General features: G+C 38.7%; 1 protein-coding gene across 1 annotated transcript; it reads right to left on the reverse strand.

The window, feature by feature from the left end:
* Window positions 1-4430: 4430 nt before the first annotated feature.
* Window positions 4431-16005, reverse strand: TrpRS-m (Tryptophanyl-tRNA synthetase, mitochondrial). Its single transcript, XM_071593174.1, has 7 exons — window positions 15867-16005; window positions 15644-15793; window positions 15464-15562; window positions 15092-15255; window positions 14182-14303; window positions 9354-9624; window positions 4431-5031 (listed from the first exon to the last, which is right to left on the reverse strand). Exons 1-7 carry the CDS (start codon window positions 15987-15989, stop codon window positions 4848-4850), a joined length of 1113 nt encoding a protein of 370 aa, XP_071449275.1. The 5' UTR covers window positions 15990-16005; the 3' UTR covers window positions 4431-4847.
* Between the last annotated feature and the right edge of the window lie 31 nt (window positions 16006-16036).

Here is a 16036-nt window from a genome sequence, read left to right on the forward strand (position 1 = left end):
GAGGCTTTTGAAATGTGGGTGTGGAGAATAATGGAGAAGGTGAAATGGACCGAGAAGAAAACAAATGAGGAAGTACTTGGTATGGTGGGCGAAGAGATGGGTTTGTTGGGAGCAATCCTATGGAGGCAGGAAAAGTGGATGAAGGGGGTGTTGACCGGCAGTGGGATGTTGAAGACTGTGATAGAGGGTAGAATGTTGGGCAAAAGAGGAAAGGGAAGGAACAGGATTAGGGTGTTGGACGGGATGAAGGGAGGAAAAAAGTACTCAGAGATGAAGAGGGACCTGATGTAGAGTAGGATGATGGATTTGGATAAACAAGTCTTGGTTGTCTTTCATCACGACAATGACCCGCCGCACACATTATTGTTTGTCACCGAGTTTTTGGTGAAAATCAGCACACCGGTGATTGACCAGCCACCCTACTCTTTGAATCTTGCTCCAGCGGAATTATTCCAATTTCCAAAGTTGAAATCCACCTTGAAAGGACGCCGTTTTGATGCTATAGATGACATCCAACAGACCTGTACCCCAGACTTAAAGGCTGTACCGAAATAAGCGGTCCAGGCGGCATTCAAAAGTTGGAAAAAACATTGTGAGCATTGTTTTGGCAGCCAAGGGGTGTATTTTGAAGGCGATAGGCATTATTAAAGGTTAACTAATAAAATCAAGTTTTTATTCTAACAGTGTCATCTTTTTATGAACGGATCTTGTATGTGTACGCTAGTAATAACGATAATAATATTTTATTTGACCAAGGGCACTGAAGCACTGAAGAAAAATTGCAATACAGCATAGGGAACGTCCAATGGGAATGAGCAACATTAGCAACAAGAAAGGTGTTCTGGCTGGTGGTAGAGGGCATTTTCCTTAAGGCACAAGGAGGTTTTAAAGTCCGCTGGTAGTTCGTTGAACAAAGTGAGGCCCACGTTACGGAGCCCTATGTAAGACCGATTGGTATGTTCATAAGAAATATGCAAATTAGTAACCTGACGAGTGTTATACTTGTATACATCAGCATTACGAGAAAATATTACTACTTTCTTTTTACAAACACCATTACAGCAAAAATATAAATACATGAAAGAAGCAGCACGTCCTGGAAAGGGGAAGACTTAGGGCATCATGCCTGACTTTGGCTATCAAGCGTAAAATTTTCGTGTTTAGAGTTTAAATACAGTTATAGATTGAGGAGAAGGACCTTAAAACAATTAAATTATTATAGCCTTACTATATAGCATATTGTCAATATATGATTTCTCAGATTCATTGATTTTAAAATGTTGTATGTAATTCTGTTCTTTGCATACGAGCAGCGGAAACCATGTACCCCGGAAAAAACACACCAATTCTGCAGCCGTCGCATCACAAGTATTTCTTCCTCCTCCGTCACTTCAAGAACACAATTCATAAACGCAAACTTTAGCTTTCTGATGGAACATACAAGATTCTACTCACGGCGACCGCCGACTACTTATTGTCGATTGTAGTTTACGTGTTTAAACCCCAAGTTTGAGCTGCCTCAGAACTTTTTCTATGCATTCAAGTTACTCTAAAATTACTACATTAGCACTCATAGGATTTACACTCTATAGTTCTGCAATGGACTTGTTGGGTTGCCGTGCCCCATGACTGTCTAATTCTTGCGCGCCCTACGTTGTACTCGTATTTCCTGCCGGAAGCTAGTTACAAATTTGTTCACTAGATGGCAGTACATCCGCATGGATGACAATTTTCTCGCGCCGAATACTTGAACCGTAACTCTCATGGTTCAAGTTTAAAATCTGCTACCCTGTTGACTTTGAGCTTGATGTAAAATGTGAAAGTATTCTCAAAAATAAGCATCGAAAAAACTAAAAAAATTGCTGAATCATTAATTGAACCCTTTTCACAATACATTCTCCCGCCGACCCGAATAACATTACAACGAATGGTAAATCAAGGGAGCGAAAGTTTCGTTGCAGAAAGGCAATACTTTAATTAATACATTCATTTAAAAAGGGACTTATTGTGCATCAATCACTATACAATTACGAATTTTCTAATGGATATAAGAAAGTCACAGCTTGAACAAAAATTTTACAATTGTCTGGGATCATCCGACATTCTAAATAATTCGAGGGCGGATTATTTCAGAGTAACTGCTTCCTGGAAAAAGAGCGACATTGCATCACCAAAACACATTTAGTTTTTTCCGATTAAGATTAGACCAGCCAGCACGCACAAACATCATATTCTTCTTTCGCATGATAACGCTAAGTATGACGACAAATAAACACCAGTCAGTCATTTTCAAATATATCCAGTTTCCGACATTAGAAGCACTGATTAGTGATACACGCATTGATAATTTAGCATTAGTGATACTAATGGTAAATTATCAGAGCAAAATAACTTCAAATTCTGCAGTGGTATCTTTCCGAAAAGCTCAGATATAGCGTAATAACCGGCAGACTGTGCTTCTGTTAAGTGGGCTGCCGTTAGAAAGTTGAGAAACGAAATTGGTAGCATGGTTTTAATGAAAACTGGTCAGCTATCGCATATTTTGAAAGTAGGGAAGAAGTACACTTGTATCGATGTCTGTATTTAGGATGAGTAATTGTTTTTTTCAGTGGCTTTTCTATATTGAAGCAACTAAATATTTTTAAACGATGCATTTACCTGGAGTTTTTTTGCCAATTATGCACTGGATATTAAAAAAGCATATCGCAATTGCATTTCAACATCGATTTCATCCTCATTGTAATTCCTGAATGCACGGAAAATTAGAATAAAGATTCTACGAAAGCGATCGTGTACCTGGGAAACAGCCCTTGGTGAACCTTTAGATTGACACTATTTGGAGAACACATCTAAAAAATCAACGCATAGTTGGAAACAAATCGTTAATCCACAACTTTCCATTTCGCACAAAGTGAATCAAAAAGAAAACGTGAATGTGTGACACTTCCTTTTCAGTAGAATTTCGAACCTCGGGTTCTAACCGTAAAATGACAGACACAATACTCTTCACTAAAACACCTTCTTCTCAAATTAGATGCGTTTTCGACCTCCCTTCAGTCTGTTTAACTTGTCTATCCTTTTCCTGCCTCATTTGCCTCCCCTCTACCTCAGTATTCATCATCCAATTTCCAATCAAATTTATCTCTTCAACCATGCTCTTCGTTTGTCTTCTTATCTGTCCACTTCACCTTTCCAATCCTCCACACCCACATTTCTAGTCTCCAATTTATGCCTTTCATCCTCTGTCTTGGATCAAAAATTTGGAACTGACTTCTTAAAATTATATGTTATGCAAACTTATGTTCCAAATCACAAGTTTTGACTATCTTTTCTATGCATACTTACTCTCTCAAGGACCTAGTAATTCAATTCTTCTTCTTTTGTCCCCAATATTTGTCATCTAAAACACTACCTCAATATGTAAACTCTACCACACACTCTCTCTCCAATTTTTATATCCATCTTATTCCTCAAAAAGCTCTATTCTCTTTGATTACACTGAGTCTCACGCATAAATACATTATCTAATGCTTTCAGCAATGATTGTAATCCTCAGGCAAACTGGCCAAATAAAGCCTAATCATTCACAAACCTGATTTTAAGATTTCTCCACTCACTACTATTCCCATGCCTTGTTAATATTTCCTCCTCGTAAACATGGTTTATAAAAGAGTATTGGGAAAAGTTTCAGAAAAATGGATTTATTTCAAATATTGCTAAAAAATTCAAGCACATCCCTTGAGTGCTGACAATTATGCCAGCCACTTTCCGATGACTCAAAGGCTGCCTGGTAAGTGGATTCTGGAAGGTTCTTGAGGGTACACATATGAGCTTCTTAGATGGCACTTGTGGTCCCTTGGTGGTGTCCTTTGAGGGAGGATTTCACTTTTATAGGGAATAGGAGTAATCGTCTGCAGGTGCATAGTAGGGACTGTAAGGGAGTTGGGGAATCATCACGATGCCACATCAGAAGGTCTTGGCAGTCAGACACTCGATTCTGCTCTTGGTCATCCATCCGAAGACCTCTGGAATGAGTTTGGAGCAGTTCTTTCGCAGCACCAAATTTTCAGTGATAATGGTGTTCACTGTAATTTTATATGATATGCAATCATGTGCTGATTTAACCCATGGTCTGAATTGAGCACTTCACACATTTGTCAGGAAAATATTGCTACCAATACGTTTTATAAAAACCTTGTAAGTTTTAAAGGACAGGTGATAGTGGACACTCCAGCCATATCCCCCTTCCTAACACTGACCCTTGCAACTCACCTCAGGCTGAGATATGCACAGGTTTTGGGTCACCAACCTCTTCAAATTAATCATATTACCTACCACATATTCATTAATTTCAACCAATTGACTCAAATCAAATCTGCCTTGAAATGCTGGCTGGTGGATTGTATATGTAGTCAATACTTATTCTGGCTTTTTAAAGAATGTTTTATTTCCTCTTCTAGAATATACACTAATCCATATATATCTTTACCATAACATAATATACACACATGCAGAAGCAAACAAATATTAAGGTCACCATATGTACGTAGTATAAGTAATGCTTCTTTTGGAAAAAACATTAAAATGAAAACTCATTGCAGAAAATAAAATATTTTCTACAGTCAAGAATTATTGAAAAGCCATTTATTTCTCACACAGGTATGTACAAACAAAGAGGTTTGTCAGTTTATCAAGTGACTGACACAATCGATTCTTCCCTGATTTTCACCTCCTCAAAAATTTGTAAACTTAGATCTAGTATGAACAACGCAATACCACCATGGAACCTCCTGAGCAAATATTCACTAAGCAAGATGCTGAAGCAAACGAATATAGGCAGTGAGGTGTCAGGGAGACATTCCAACCAATTTCCTCACATTGTCCCATGTGACTTCAGCTATACTTGATGCTTTTTCAGCGCCATCAGCCAATGTCTGCAACAGAAACTGGGGATCCCTTAACAATTCATTTATCTTGGTCCTAATTGGCCTTATTTCTTCACAAATGGCTTCTGCAGCCACTAACTTGTACCTGGAATAGACACATAAACCAAAGCTTAGACAAAGAACAGATTCCCAGGCAGAAGGCACTCATCGAGCATGGGAATGTTCAAACTCTCACTTGGGCTAATGGAATATCAATTGAAGTAAATATGGAAAAACAGAGCATGAGACAATATTAAGTAGCCAATGTAAATGATGCATGAATTGTACATTATGAATGTTAAATGGCGATTTATTTACATTACTAACACCTTCATCAACCTTATCAATTTAATTTATTAGTACAATAACTAATTAATATACTTAGATTTCAATTGTTCCCCGCTCAAATTTGTGGAAATTCATTTTAATTAAATGAAGAATACAATGTATCTTTAAAGGGCAGTGGAAAGATACATTGTATACTTGGATTTCCTTGAAATTCCATATTTTCAGTTGCTTACATTTGAATAACAATTTCATGCTTCCTCCAGGTATAAAAAACAGCTTTATGTAAAACATTTTTATCATATTTATGTAATTTCCAATAGCAACTCCATAAAATACATTATTAGTCAGCTTCCTTAATTGTGTAACATCAAATTTTTCATAAAAATTTCTTAATTTGGAATTAATTCTTACTATAGGTAATCTACCAGTTAAGGTAGGTTTTGGATGCACACAACAACCAAATAATTATCTTGTCTCTACTAGAAAAACATAACCTGACCACTGACTATACATCAAGTCCTTCTTCATCTCTATATACTTCCTTCCTCCCGTCCAACATCCCTTCTCTATTCCTGCCCCTTCCTTGTTTCCCTTACATTATCCCCTCTATCACAGTCTTCAACATCCCACTGCTGATCAATATGCCCTTCATCTATTTTTCCAGCATCCTCATGATTTCTCCCAAAAATCCCCTCTCCTCACCCACCAACTTCTTCGCTTGTTTTCCTTTTGGCCCATATCACCTTCTCCACACCCACATTTCAAAAGCCTCCAATCTACGTCTATCTTCCCGCTTCAATGACCACATTTCCATGTCGCACATAACTACGCTCCATATCAAAGTTTGAACAAGTCTTTTCTTAACATTCTTACTCAACGTTCCTGTCATCAATTCCTTCCTCCTTCTGAAATCCTCTTTACTTTAAAATTATAAAAATATTTAAAATTAATGGGTTAAAGAAACAAATAAAAATAGTATTTATTAGTAATAAGTATTTATTCCAATATTATTATTAGTGCAATTCTTCTCCTTCTATAACCACCACTTTCCTAATTTTGGTCCAAAATACTTCCCAGATACATTACCTTTTCCACCTACTCTACTGTTCTTCCTATTTTAATGTTTACCTTGGCTTTTCTCTTCCTGGAAAACTGCATAACCTGCCTTTTGCTCATATTCTCATATCATCATTCTCATCCCAATCTATTGCACTGAATTTCCAATTCACTAAGCAATGCTTGCAACTCCTTGGCTGACTGACAAACTAAAGCTTGGTCATCAGCAAACCTAACTGATTTTACGAATTCCCCGCCCACTTTCATTTCTACCTCCAGTTCTTCCCATGCCTCTATAATCATTTCCTCTGCCTATACCTTGAACAGCATCTGTGATAATGGACAATCCTGCATTACACCTCTTCCTAAAACTGCCCATCCAGACTCTCAATTTCCTACTCGCACCTAAGACATGTAGAGTTTGTGGATTAGTCTCCCATCATTCCCATCTATTACTGTTTTCTGCAATATATTCAATAGTTTTCCCAATTCACGCTATCAAATGCCTTTTTGAAATCTACGAAACAGGCAAATACCTCCTGGTTGTGTTCTATATTACTCTCGATTAATAATCTCATTACTGCAATGGCATCACGCGTACCTCTCCCCTTCCTAAACCCAAACTGATCATCCCCTAAGTAATCATTTGCCCTACTCTCTATCCTTTTGTTTATGATCCTGAGAACAACTTTAGCTGCGTGGGATATCAAACTAATTGTCCTATAGTCCTCACATGACGTGGCCTTTACCTTTTTCGGAATAGGAACTAAAACTGATCTCAACAAGTCTTCCGGCCAGATTCCTTCCTCATAAATACTACGAATCAGCCCATATAGCCTCTTCCTCCCACATTTTCCTAAACCTCTAGTAGTTCTACAGGAATTTTGTGTACCCCCATGGCCTTATTTTATTTCGTTTCTCTTAACACCCTTTCCAACTCATCGTCGAGTATGCCTGGACCTAAGCTATCTTCATTTACATCATATCTTTCTACGTATTAACTCCCTGGCCCTAGTTCTTTACCATAGTTCTTCTAGACATTCCTTCCATCTCTTTTGGATGTTTCCTGGGCCAACTATTATCTTACCCGACTTATCTCTAACTGATCTACATTCTATCAACCTCTTCCTCTTAATGATTGCTCGGTGGCATGTATACCTGAACAATGGCCATTTTTGTCGGTTCTGCTTTTGCCTCCAATAGAAATATCCTATCTGTTGCTGGCTCCTGTGCTCCTTCCTACCTTCTTGTTCAATACTATTGCTACCTTTCACTGACTCTCTTCCTCTTGGTTGTATATTTCTCTATAACTATCACTCTAAAATTGTTAATTTAATTCCTTCTATTCATCCATCTCACCTCTCATAGACCTGAAACATTTATACATCTGTCCTAGATCTCTCGCTTTATGTTTACAAATTTTCCTTTTGACAGCATCACCCTAACATTCAAGTCCCTAATCTAATTTTTCTATGCTTTTGGAGTCCCTTTTGATGAGATGACCACTATGAAAGCCTTGTCTCCCTTGCTGCCGGGAATTGGCACATGGCCGATTGGGCTGAGGCCCATTGCCAGGATTCAATTCCAACATGGTGTCTATCGCAGAAATCTTGGGAATAATAATTGAGGTGGTGTCCCGTTGCCTTCCTCAATAGTGTTTTCAACATGACACCATCACGCAAAGGCCACCCCCCCTGGGGTCACATGCATTTGAAGCTGTCTCACTAAGGAACAGACGCTGCGTGGACTACCTTCCGTCTGGCTCCTAACCTTCGACCTATCTGGCATGGGTGACCCTACCAGGAGCAATTATTATCACTCCCATTGGCACAGCTCTAGGGGTCATCGGAAATCACAAGGCCTTCCACCAGGTCAAGGTAGCAGTACATGGGAGAGTTTCAATCAATGCTTATTCTTATATGTTCTCAACCAATTAATTGTGAATAAACAGTTCTTTAATTTTTAGAGTTGACTTAATTAACATATATGAAAGTGGATTTTTAGGTCATAGAAATCCACTTTATCATTTATATTAATAAAATCTCCACTAAAACTTAAAAAATGCTCCATTCACAGTCGATGGGTTAAGACTGACTATATTAAATATTATTTCCTTAAGTCGTAAAGGAAGGAAATATTATTTTATATATTCAGTTTTAGAAAAGGCTACCAGAATCCTTTTGATTAATGGTTTACATAAATATATAAAAAATTTATATAATATGAAAATGAATTTCAACACAATAGAATCCATTAGAGCATAGTTGGGACCTTGTTTCTGATTATGATTGAAAAATTTCACCAGCTATGAAGTAATTATCTTAAATTTTTAAGTGATTCGGTGGGATTTTTGATTTTAACAATGTTCTGCCCATTATTATCATATTATTATTATTATTAGGTAATCTACTGGTTAAGGTAGGTTTTTGGATGGACATAATTACTAATTAAATAATTTGTGACCTCTAGCAAAACACAACATCCTACTCTACGTCAGGTCCCTCTTCATCTCTGAGCAATTTCTTCCTCCCTTCATCCCGTCCAACATCCCCATCCTGTTCCTTCCCTTTCCTCGTTTGCCAAGTGACTCTAGCCCTACTCACCGCCACGCTAGGCCGAAACGTGAGTTAATTTCTAAACAGCCCTTGTATATCCTTTCAAATTATACCAGCATTTTATTATTGCAACAAAATGTGGCTTACTAATCTACAGAGGGCCTAATTCATTTTGATTCGGGGGTAAAGTTTGCATGCTCAACTTCCATTGAATCTTAAACATAACATTTACAGGTTTAACTTTGTGGAATTCCTTCATTATGAGGGTAAAGAGAAACTTAACATTTCCACCATAAAGATTTAATATTTCACGACCATGGTTTCGATGCTGTGCATCATCAAAACCATGGTTGTGAAATATTAAATCCTTTTGGTGAAAATGTTAAGTGTCATTGAATGTGATGCTGCTGATGGAACACATGTCACTCATTCCAGGACATTATATCTCTCTACTCATGTATTCTTTCTCTCCTCTGGTGGCAATTTATAATTATTTAAGATGTGCAAATGGACTTTGAGGAACACATACATGGCAGTATCAAGTCCCTGTGCCTCTTCAACAATGTCCTGGGGTGACTTCCCAGTCACTGCTGAGTGGATGGAGATTATGTTAGCGACACCTGGTCGACCATTTGGATCCCAGGTGACCTCTGACGTGAAATCGGTGAGTGCCTTCTTGACCTTATTGACTATTTGGTCATCTGTGTCTGCCAGCTCGACGCGACTCTTGGGATCCACATCTGACTTGGACATCTTCTTGGCTGGGTTCCTTAGACTTCGGACTCGAGCTGAACTACCATCTGCATGGCGAGGGGAGAATTTTGAAAATTAGCACAGGAAGCATTAAACATTGACATTAAATTTATAGATAACCTTCCAATGAATAGCAGCATTTAGGCACTAGATGGATAGTTCTCTACTTCCTGCTTGAACAAAAGGGTGCTCAACGGACCCTTTACGATTCCCATGAATTAAACTACTAACTCACATTCTTATGGATTTAAGACCATTGGCAGTTTATTTTGCATAAACAAAAGGGTAATGAAGATTGGATTAAGCATTAAGTTAAAAATGACATATATAAAACTGGGGCACAGGTGGACACTAGGAAATGCTAGGCAGCCAGGGTGGGATTCGTACAATGTAGAGGGTTTATATAAAAAGTATCAGGAAAAGTTTCGGAAAGAGATATTTGTTTCAGATATTGCTACAGAGCCTCTAAATTCTTTAAAGTACATTCCTTGAACGTCAAAACACTTTTGCCGGTGACTTTTCCACAACTCGAAGGCTCCCTGGTAGGGGGATTCTGGATATGGGTACTCTTAAGAATACAAATGCAAGCTTCTTTGATGGCAATTAAGGTCCCATGGTGGTGTCCTTTGAGGGATGCTGGATTTCCCTTTTATAAGGAATAGGAAATATTCAGTTGGTGCCAAGTGCGGACTGTTAGATTGGGGAATTGCTGCGATAACATTGCAGGTCTTCACAAGCAGCCATTCCACTCTGCTCTTGGTCGCCCATCAAGACCCTTGGCATGAGTTTAGAACACATCTTTTGCTTTGCTAAATAGTCAGTAACAATGATGTGTACTGTCATCTTATGAATGCCAATATACGATCTGCGATCATATGCACACTTATCCGATGGTCTGAATTCAGCACTTCACGCACACGTTGCTGTTGGTTCTTGACATTGATGGCTGTCCGGCCTGAGGCTCGCCGTCCACACTCTTTCGGCCATCCTTGAAGAATTTGAGTCACTTGAAAACGGCAGTTTGTGGCAAGCATTCATCCTTGAACACTCGGCGAATCGTGCCCAATTTCCTCAGTCCGACACAAAATTTGATTACGAATTGATGTTCAATGTTCACTGCACTTTGCACTTGCACAGAGTCACTTGACAGGGAGCCTCTGAAAACACAATTTAGCCTGAACAAACGCTCGCAGGTGATTGGCAGGTGTTAAATGTCAGACCCATGCCCCACCACCAAGCCATCACAGTTGCAAGCTCACTGCAGCGTAGCCATGCCAGGAAAAATTGCTCCTGATACTTTTTACACATTCCTCGTGGAACTATGCGGTATTTGCCAGCTTGACAGGAGGGATATGGTGCATGGGAGGAGAGGACAGTGCACAGAATGCGGTGCTGCCAAAATATTCATGAACCATAGAGAAGGTACACAGACAAATAGAATATTCCCCGCCTCCAATGTTTAGAACTATTGACATATTATGCCTTCATATAAATAAATTGTGGGTCGCGGTAGTCCAGGGGTTGGAGCGTTAGACTGCTGACCGATGGAGTCCCGGGTTCGATTCCCGGGCAAGGCACTCTGGGCACCTGCAGCTCCACCCAATCTATGTGATTTTATGGGTACCAGGTCTTCCTGGAAAACCATAACCGGCACAGGGGAAGGAACTGGCCCCCCTACCCTGATGTGTGAATTTCACACGCCGTCGGGCTTAGTACTGGGTGAACTCTACCATCACCTACCAAACCAACCTTCGGGTTGATTACTGTGTTTATGGCTTTTATAAATTAATTATTTTATTAGTAGTACTCTTATCAGCCTAGGGTTGGTTTTTTGACTGACCCGATAACAACACAGCACCGTACTCCTAAGCCCTAAATAGCATGACAAAATCTATCCTTCGACCTCATACTAATTAGTGCAATTACTTATTGTTCAGTTCCCTATAGTTTCTACCTCCCTTAATTCCATCCAAAACGCTTCTTCTTTCCCTCCCTCTGCCTTGCTTGTCCCTATATATATACCCCTCCATTAACATGTTAGGCATCCCATTCACCCTCAGTATCTCCCACATCCACTTCTCCGCCCTTCTCTGAATTTCCCCAAACCACCTTTCCTCTTCCACCACCATGCCTACAACTTCATCATTTGCTTTCCTTTCCCTCCATTTCATTCTCTGCACACCCACAACTCATAGTCCCCCAAATCTATTTTCATGCTGCTCTTTTAATAACCATATTTCTTGACGATAAAAAACTACACTCCATATTGAAGTTTCACCAGTCTTTTCTTTAAATCTTTACTTAGGGCATCTGCCATCAACTCCCACCACTAGAGAAACACTTCTTTACCATATGGAATCCTTCTTTTAATTTCCCAACCACCCAGTTCAACCTCACTCAAAACACTTCCCTATATGGGTGAACTGTTCCATCAGCTCCAGTTCCTCATCCCCTGCTGCGCTTTAATATTCCTATTTATTGAGAAATTGAACACCTCCATTTTCATATTGTTATTTCTCATCTCATATCCACCACACTGATACTACAATGCACTACGTAATGATTGCAACACTTTTGCTGACTGGCTAAGTACACCATGATATTGTTGCGTTTTAATGCGAGCATTGCAGATGACTCCGTTAAAAGGTACTGTCGTGGTATCTTCTGCAGTTTCTTGGAATTCGTCAAAGGTAAAACAACCTAATTGTTTACAGGATTCGGGTTTGCATTTCAGTCAAGGCAAATGACTTTTACACTACGAAGTATTTACATTGTAACATGCACATTGCGAATGACTCCGTTTGAAGTTATTGTCGCGGCATCTTCCACAGTTTCTTGGAATTTGGCCACGTACGGCTTGATCATTTGCAAAGTTAACTGATGGATTCCTGAAATACTTTCACTCCTACCTCCATCCCAGACCTCTCTTACTATCTCCTTGGCACTGTTTCTATTGAAACAAATTTAATAGTGAGCATCCCTGCCCCCACCGCCCACACCATCTCTCCATAACTTATCCACCAATATGCAGTCAGGGACAAGTGCAGTTCCTGTTGTTTCTCTCTTCAGTCTAGTCCTATCTTTGGCAAAATTAAATTAATTGTGATATCAGTTTACTCTGTTGAATGCCTTTTCAAAATCCACAAAGAATACAAACATACTCTTTATTATACTGAATGTTCCTTTCTGTTTGCCATTGCATTCTCTGTAAATTGCTACGGCATCACACAAGCCCATCTTCCTAAACCCAAATTGACAAATATTTGCTCTTCTCTATCCATTTGTTGATGATATTGGGCAAACAAAAAGGAAACCGTAAGAAAAAGGTTTTAATTAGTTTCAGATTCCGACCAACCTAATTCACTTTTCTACATATTCGCTGTTAACTTTCAAGGACTCTTCGTAACCCTGCACCAGTTGCTTGCAGCATCTCTCGGCATAGAAGTTCGCCGCTGCCTGGGAATTCCACTGGTTGACAATGGTGCTCTTGAATTCCTCATTGTCTTCAAACACCAAGCCACAGTTTCAAGAGCAAGAAGAGGAAATATTCGATAGGTGGAATCTCTGTCTTGTCGATAGCGGTCCAAAAATGGTCGTCAACTCAATGGTCTTTGCTTTTGGTGTTTGTTGGTCAGTAAGCATTTTCAATGGTCCTATTGCATAAAAGTTGTGACACCTTCAACGAATATATGTGAGGTGTCAAGAAAGTAACTTACGTTTTTGCCTAGCGTGGCAGTGGGTAGGGCTAGAGCCACAATCTTTGTGTCTAAACGTCCCTGCACTCGGTACACATCTTGCTGTGGTATTGTGTACACTGTGGTTCTTCAATGTACTTTGCTTGTAGCGAACTATTAAAATGCGCGCTCTAATGGAAAATCCCACGAGTTGTGAAGTGTATTCTGTGATTAGGTTTTTACTGGCGAAAAACTAACGCAAACCAATTAATTTCATAGGCAACACTGTGAAGTGTACAGTGGTGGAATGAGAGAAGGCGGAGTGAGGCAGTGGTGCATTTAGTTTAAAAATTGCCACACCAATGTTCAATAGAGGACCAAAGTGGTCGGCCTAACCTTGTAACAGAAGAACTGATGGTGAAAATCAACAAAAAAAGTTAGCGTTAAATTGCCGTTTTATAATTATGGATCTCTTGCTTCATTTTCCCAAAACTTAGGGAAGATCACCGCATGAAATTGTAGCGAGCAAGCTTGGCTTACACAAGTTTTGTGCCAGACGGGTGCCAAAAATCTTGATGGAAGACCACAAAAAGAGCATCTTACTACATTGCTGACTTTCGTTGAAGCATAAGAGAAAGATTGTAATACACTCTTAGATCATGTCCTAACTGTGGATGAGACCTCTTTCCTTTGTCTTGTAATTAGGCTCACATTTTATTTGAAAACCTAAGTTACTTTCAGGGCAACCCTCGTCCATGCTATGCAATTAATGAGGGAGAATGTAAGAGATAATTTATTTCTGTGGTGTCACAATACACTTAATTCTTCCCCCCAATTAGGCAGATGTCACATTGTTTTTGCTTTCAGCCTGCTTTATTCAATATGCCCATTTCAACAGAGCTTCAAGAACTACAAATTATAAGAGCTTACCACTGATTATTGCTTTCGGATGTGGAAAGTATCTCCCATATCTCTTGTTGAAAGTATTAGCAAGATGCTGGGCCAGTTGAAGGTGTTGCAGCTGATCCTCACCCACTGGAACCTTATTTGCTCTGGTATCACAGGAAAGGTTAAGGAATAATCAATGCTAGTTAGTGTTATTCAGTGGATTACTAAGTTATGACTTTAAATTTAAGATATTTCACTTACTATGAGCAGTCAATTTTTTAGGAACTTAATGGCCAAAATTAGAGATAAAAATTCATGCTTTTGGTAAATAGGGTATTTACTTAATTGATTGTTGCTTTATTTTTTAACTCTATCGCGAAGGAAGAGTTAATTTATATTAATGTTTAATTTCCTATTAAGCAACTGCTTTTGATTTACAAATGTTGAAAGAGCCCTTATATTTAAATATCATATTCTAATAGATGGTATGTCTGAGAATTTCATTCTCATCATTCTTTGGCAGACAAAAATTGAAATTACACTTATTTTAAATAGCAATATATGGTGTGTGTAAGTGAGAAACACATTCTAATCATGCATATACCGATGCTTTGGACAAAGTATAATTTACATTAAATACATGAATTCAAAGCGCATAACGGTAGGTTAATCTGGGTATTGTGGTTATCAGGGATAGAGTCAGGTTTTCAAAAGATAAGGATGCTTATCCCAAAATCAAGTTGTTCTAAAAGCCACAAGTTTCTCTGCTCATGTCAGACTTCTCTGAATTGATAAAAACTTAATTTGAGCATTTTTCTGGCAGAATGAATATTTACTATGTGATAATGCATAGCAGATGGGTAATAATTAGTTACGAAACGTATTTGTTTCTCTGGACGTCAAGGCTCCCTTGATACACATTTTCCCTCAGGCAACACTTTACTGAACTTACCTGTATATCAGTATATCGGCACTTTGTAAAACTGGATAAATAAACAACCCAAGAGGGACCTCTTTAAGGGAAGCCGACTTCTCTTTGTACTGGGGTAAATGTCCAAGTTTCGCCATTGTAGTCATACAACCAAGAACCCAAGAAAGCTCTACATGCTGTGGCACCTAGGCAGATAAACACCCAATATTATCATTATACACTTTAGGTTCTTTCAACAATATTCCACGAGCACTCCTGTGAAATAATTCAAAAGGAAAATAGGTATACTACACACTATACGGTCTAAGTACGAATTTCGCATTTAAAAGTCAAAACGGTTATCATATATTCGCATTTAGAATAACTGATCCGTATTGAAGTACACTTATTTACCATGGATTGCTGAAATAAAATACTCCTAGTCGGGTTTATCCCACATGCCATTAGGCATGCAGTTACCTCTAGAATATTTCTAGATAGGACTTTAGGATCCTGAAACAGAGTAGTGAAATTTGTAAATAATTTACTGCGAAAATCTGCACACTTGAAATTGATGTTTGCTTCGAATATTACCTGAGGCAACGTGATTGAATGTAAATCGACAATACTGTACAGCACGCTGTCTTCCGAATCTTGTAAATCAACCCATTTTTTTACAGCACCGAAATAGTTGCCAAGGTGTAGAGTTCCCGTTGGCTGTATACCGGAAAAAACACGGTTCGGCTGAAATTAAGGGAAGGAGGCATTGCATTCATGCAACTAAAGCATATTATACGTATATCATTCTGATAATCACCGCATTAATGGATGTGGAACGAAAAAGAGGTACTTGAACGGAAAATATACAAAAGGTAAAACATCGGTAATTGCTAAATGATAAAATTGTCTTAAAATATTTACAACTACATCGCAGAGGCATGATTCAAAAATGTAAATTACGCAATTCGTAATTCTTTTATTTCCACA

The sequence above is a fragment of the Hetaerina americana genome, unplaced genomic scaffold, assembly GCF_022747635.1.
Source record: "Hetaerina americana unplaced genomic scaffold, ioHetAmer1.1.p SCAF_52, whole genome shotgun sequence".
In the NCBI taxonomy this organism is placed as follows: domain Eukaryota; kingdom Metazoa; phylum Arthropoda; class Insecta; order Odonata; family Calopterygidae; genus Hetaerina; species Hetaerina americana.

Excerpts from the sequence above, each read along its gene's own strand:
- TrpRS-m (XM_071593174.1), bottom strand. The coding sequence starts at position 15,989 with ATGCCTCTGCGATGTAGTTGTAAATATTTTAAGACAATTTTATCATTT. Across the intron at positions 15,794-15,866 it reads GTTCCACATCCATTAATGCG|CCGAACCGTGTTTTTTCCGG; the intron begins GTGATTATCAGA and ends CCTTAATTTCAG. Across the intron at positions 5,032-9,353 it reads CAGGGACTTGATACTGCCAT|GTACAAGTTAGTGGCTGCAG; the intron begins GTATGTGTTCCT and ends TGTCTATTCCAG.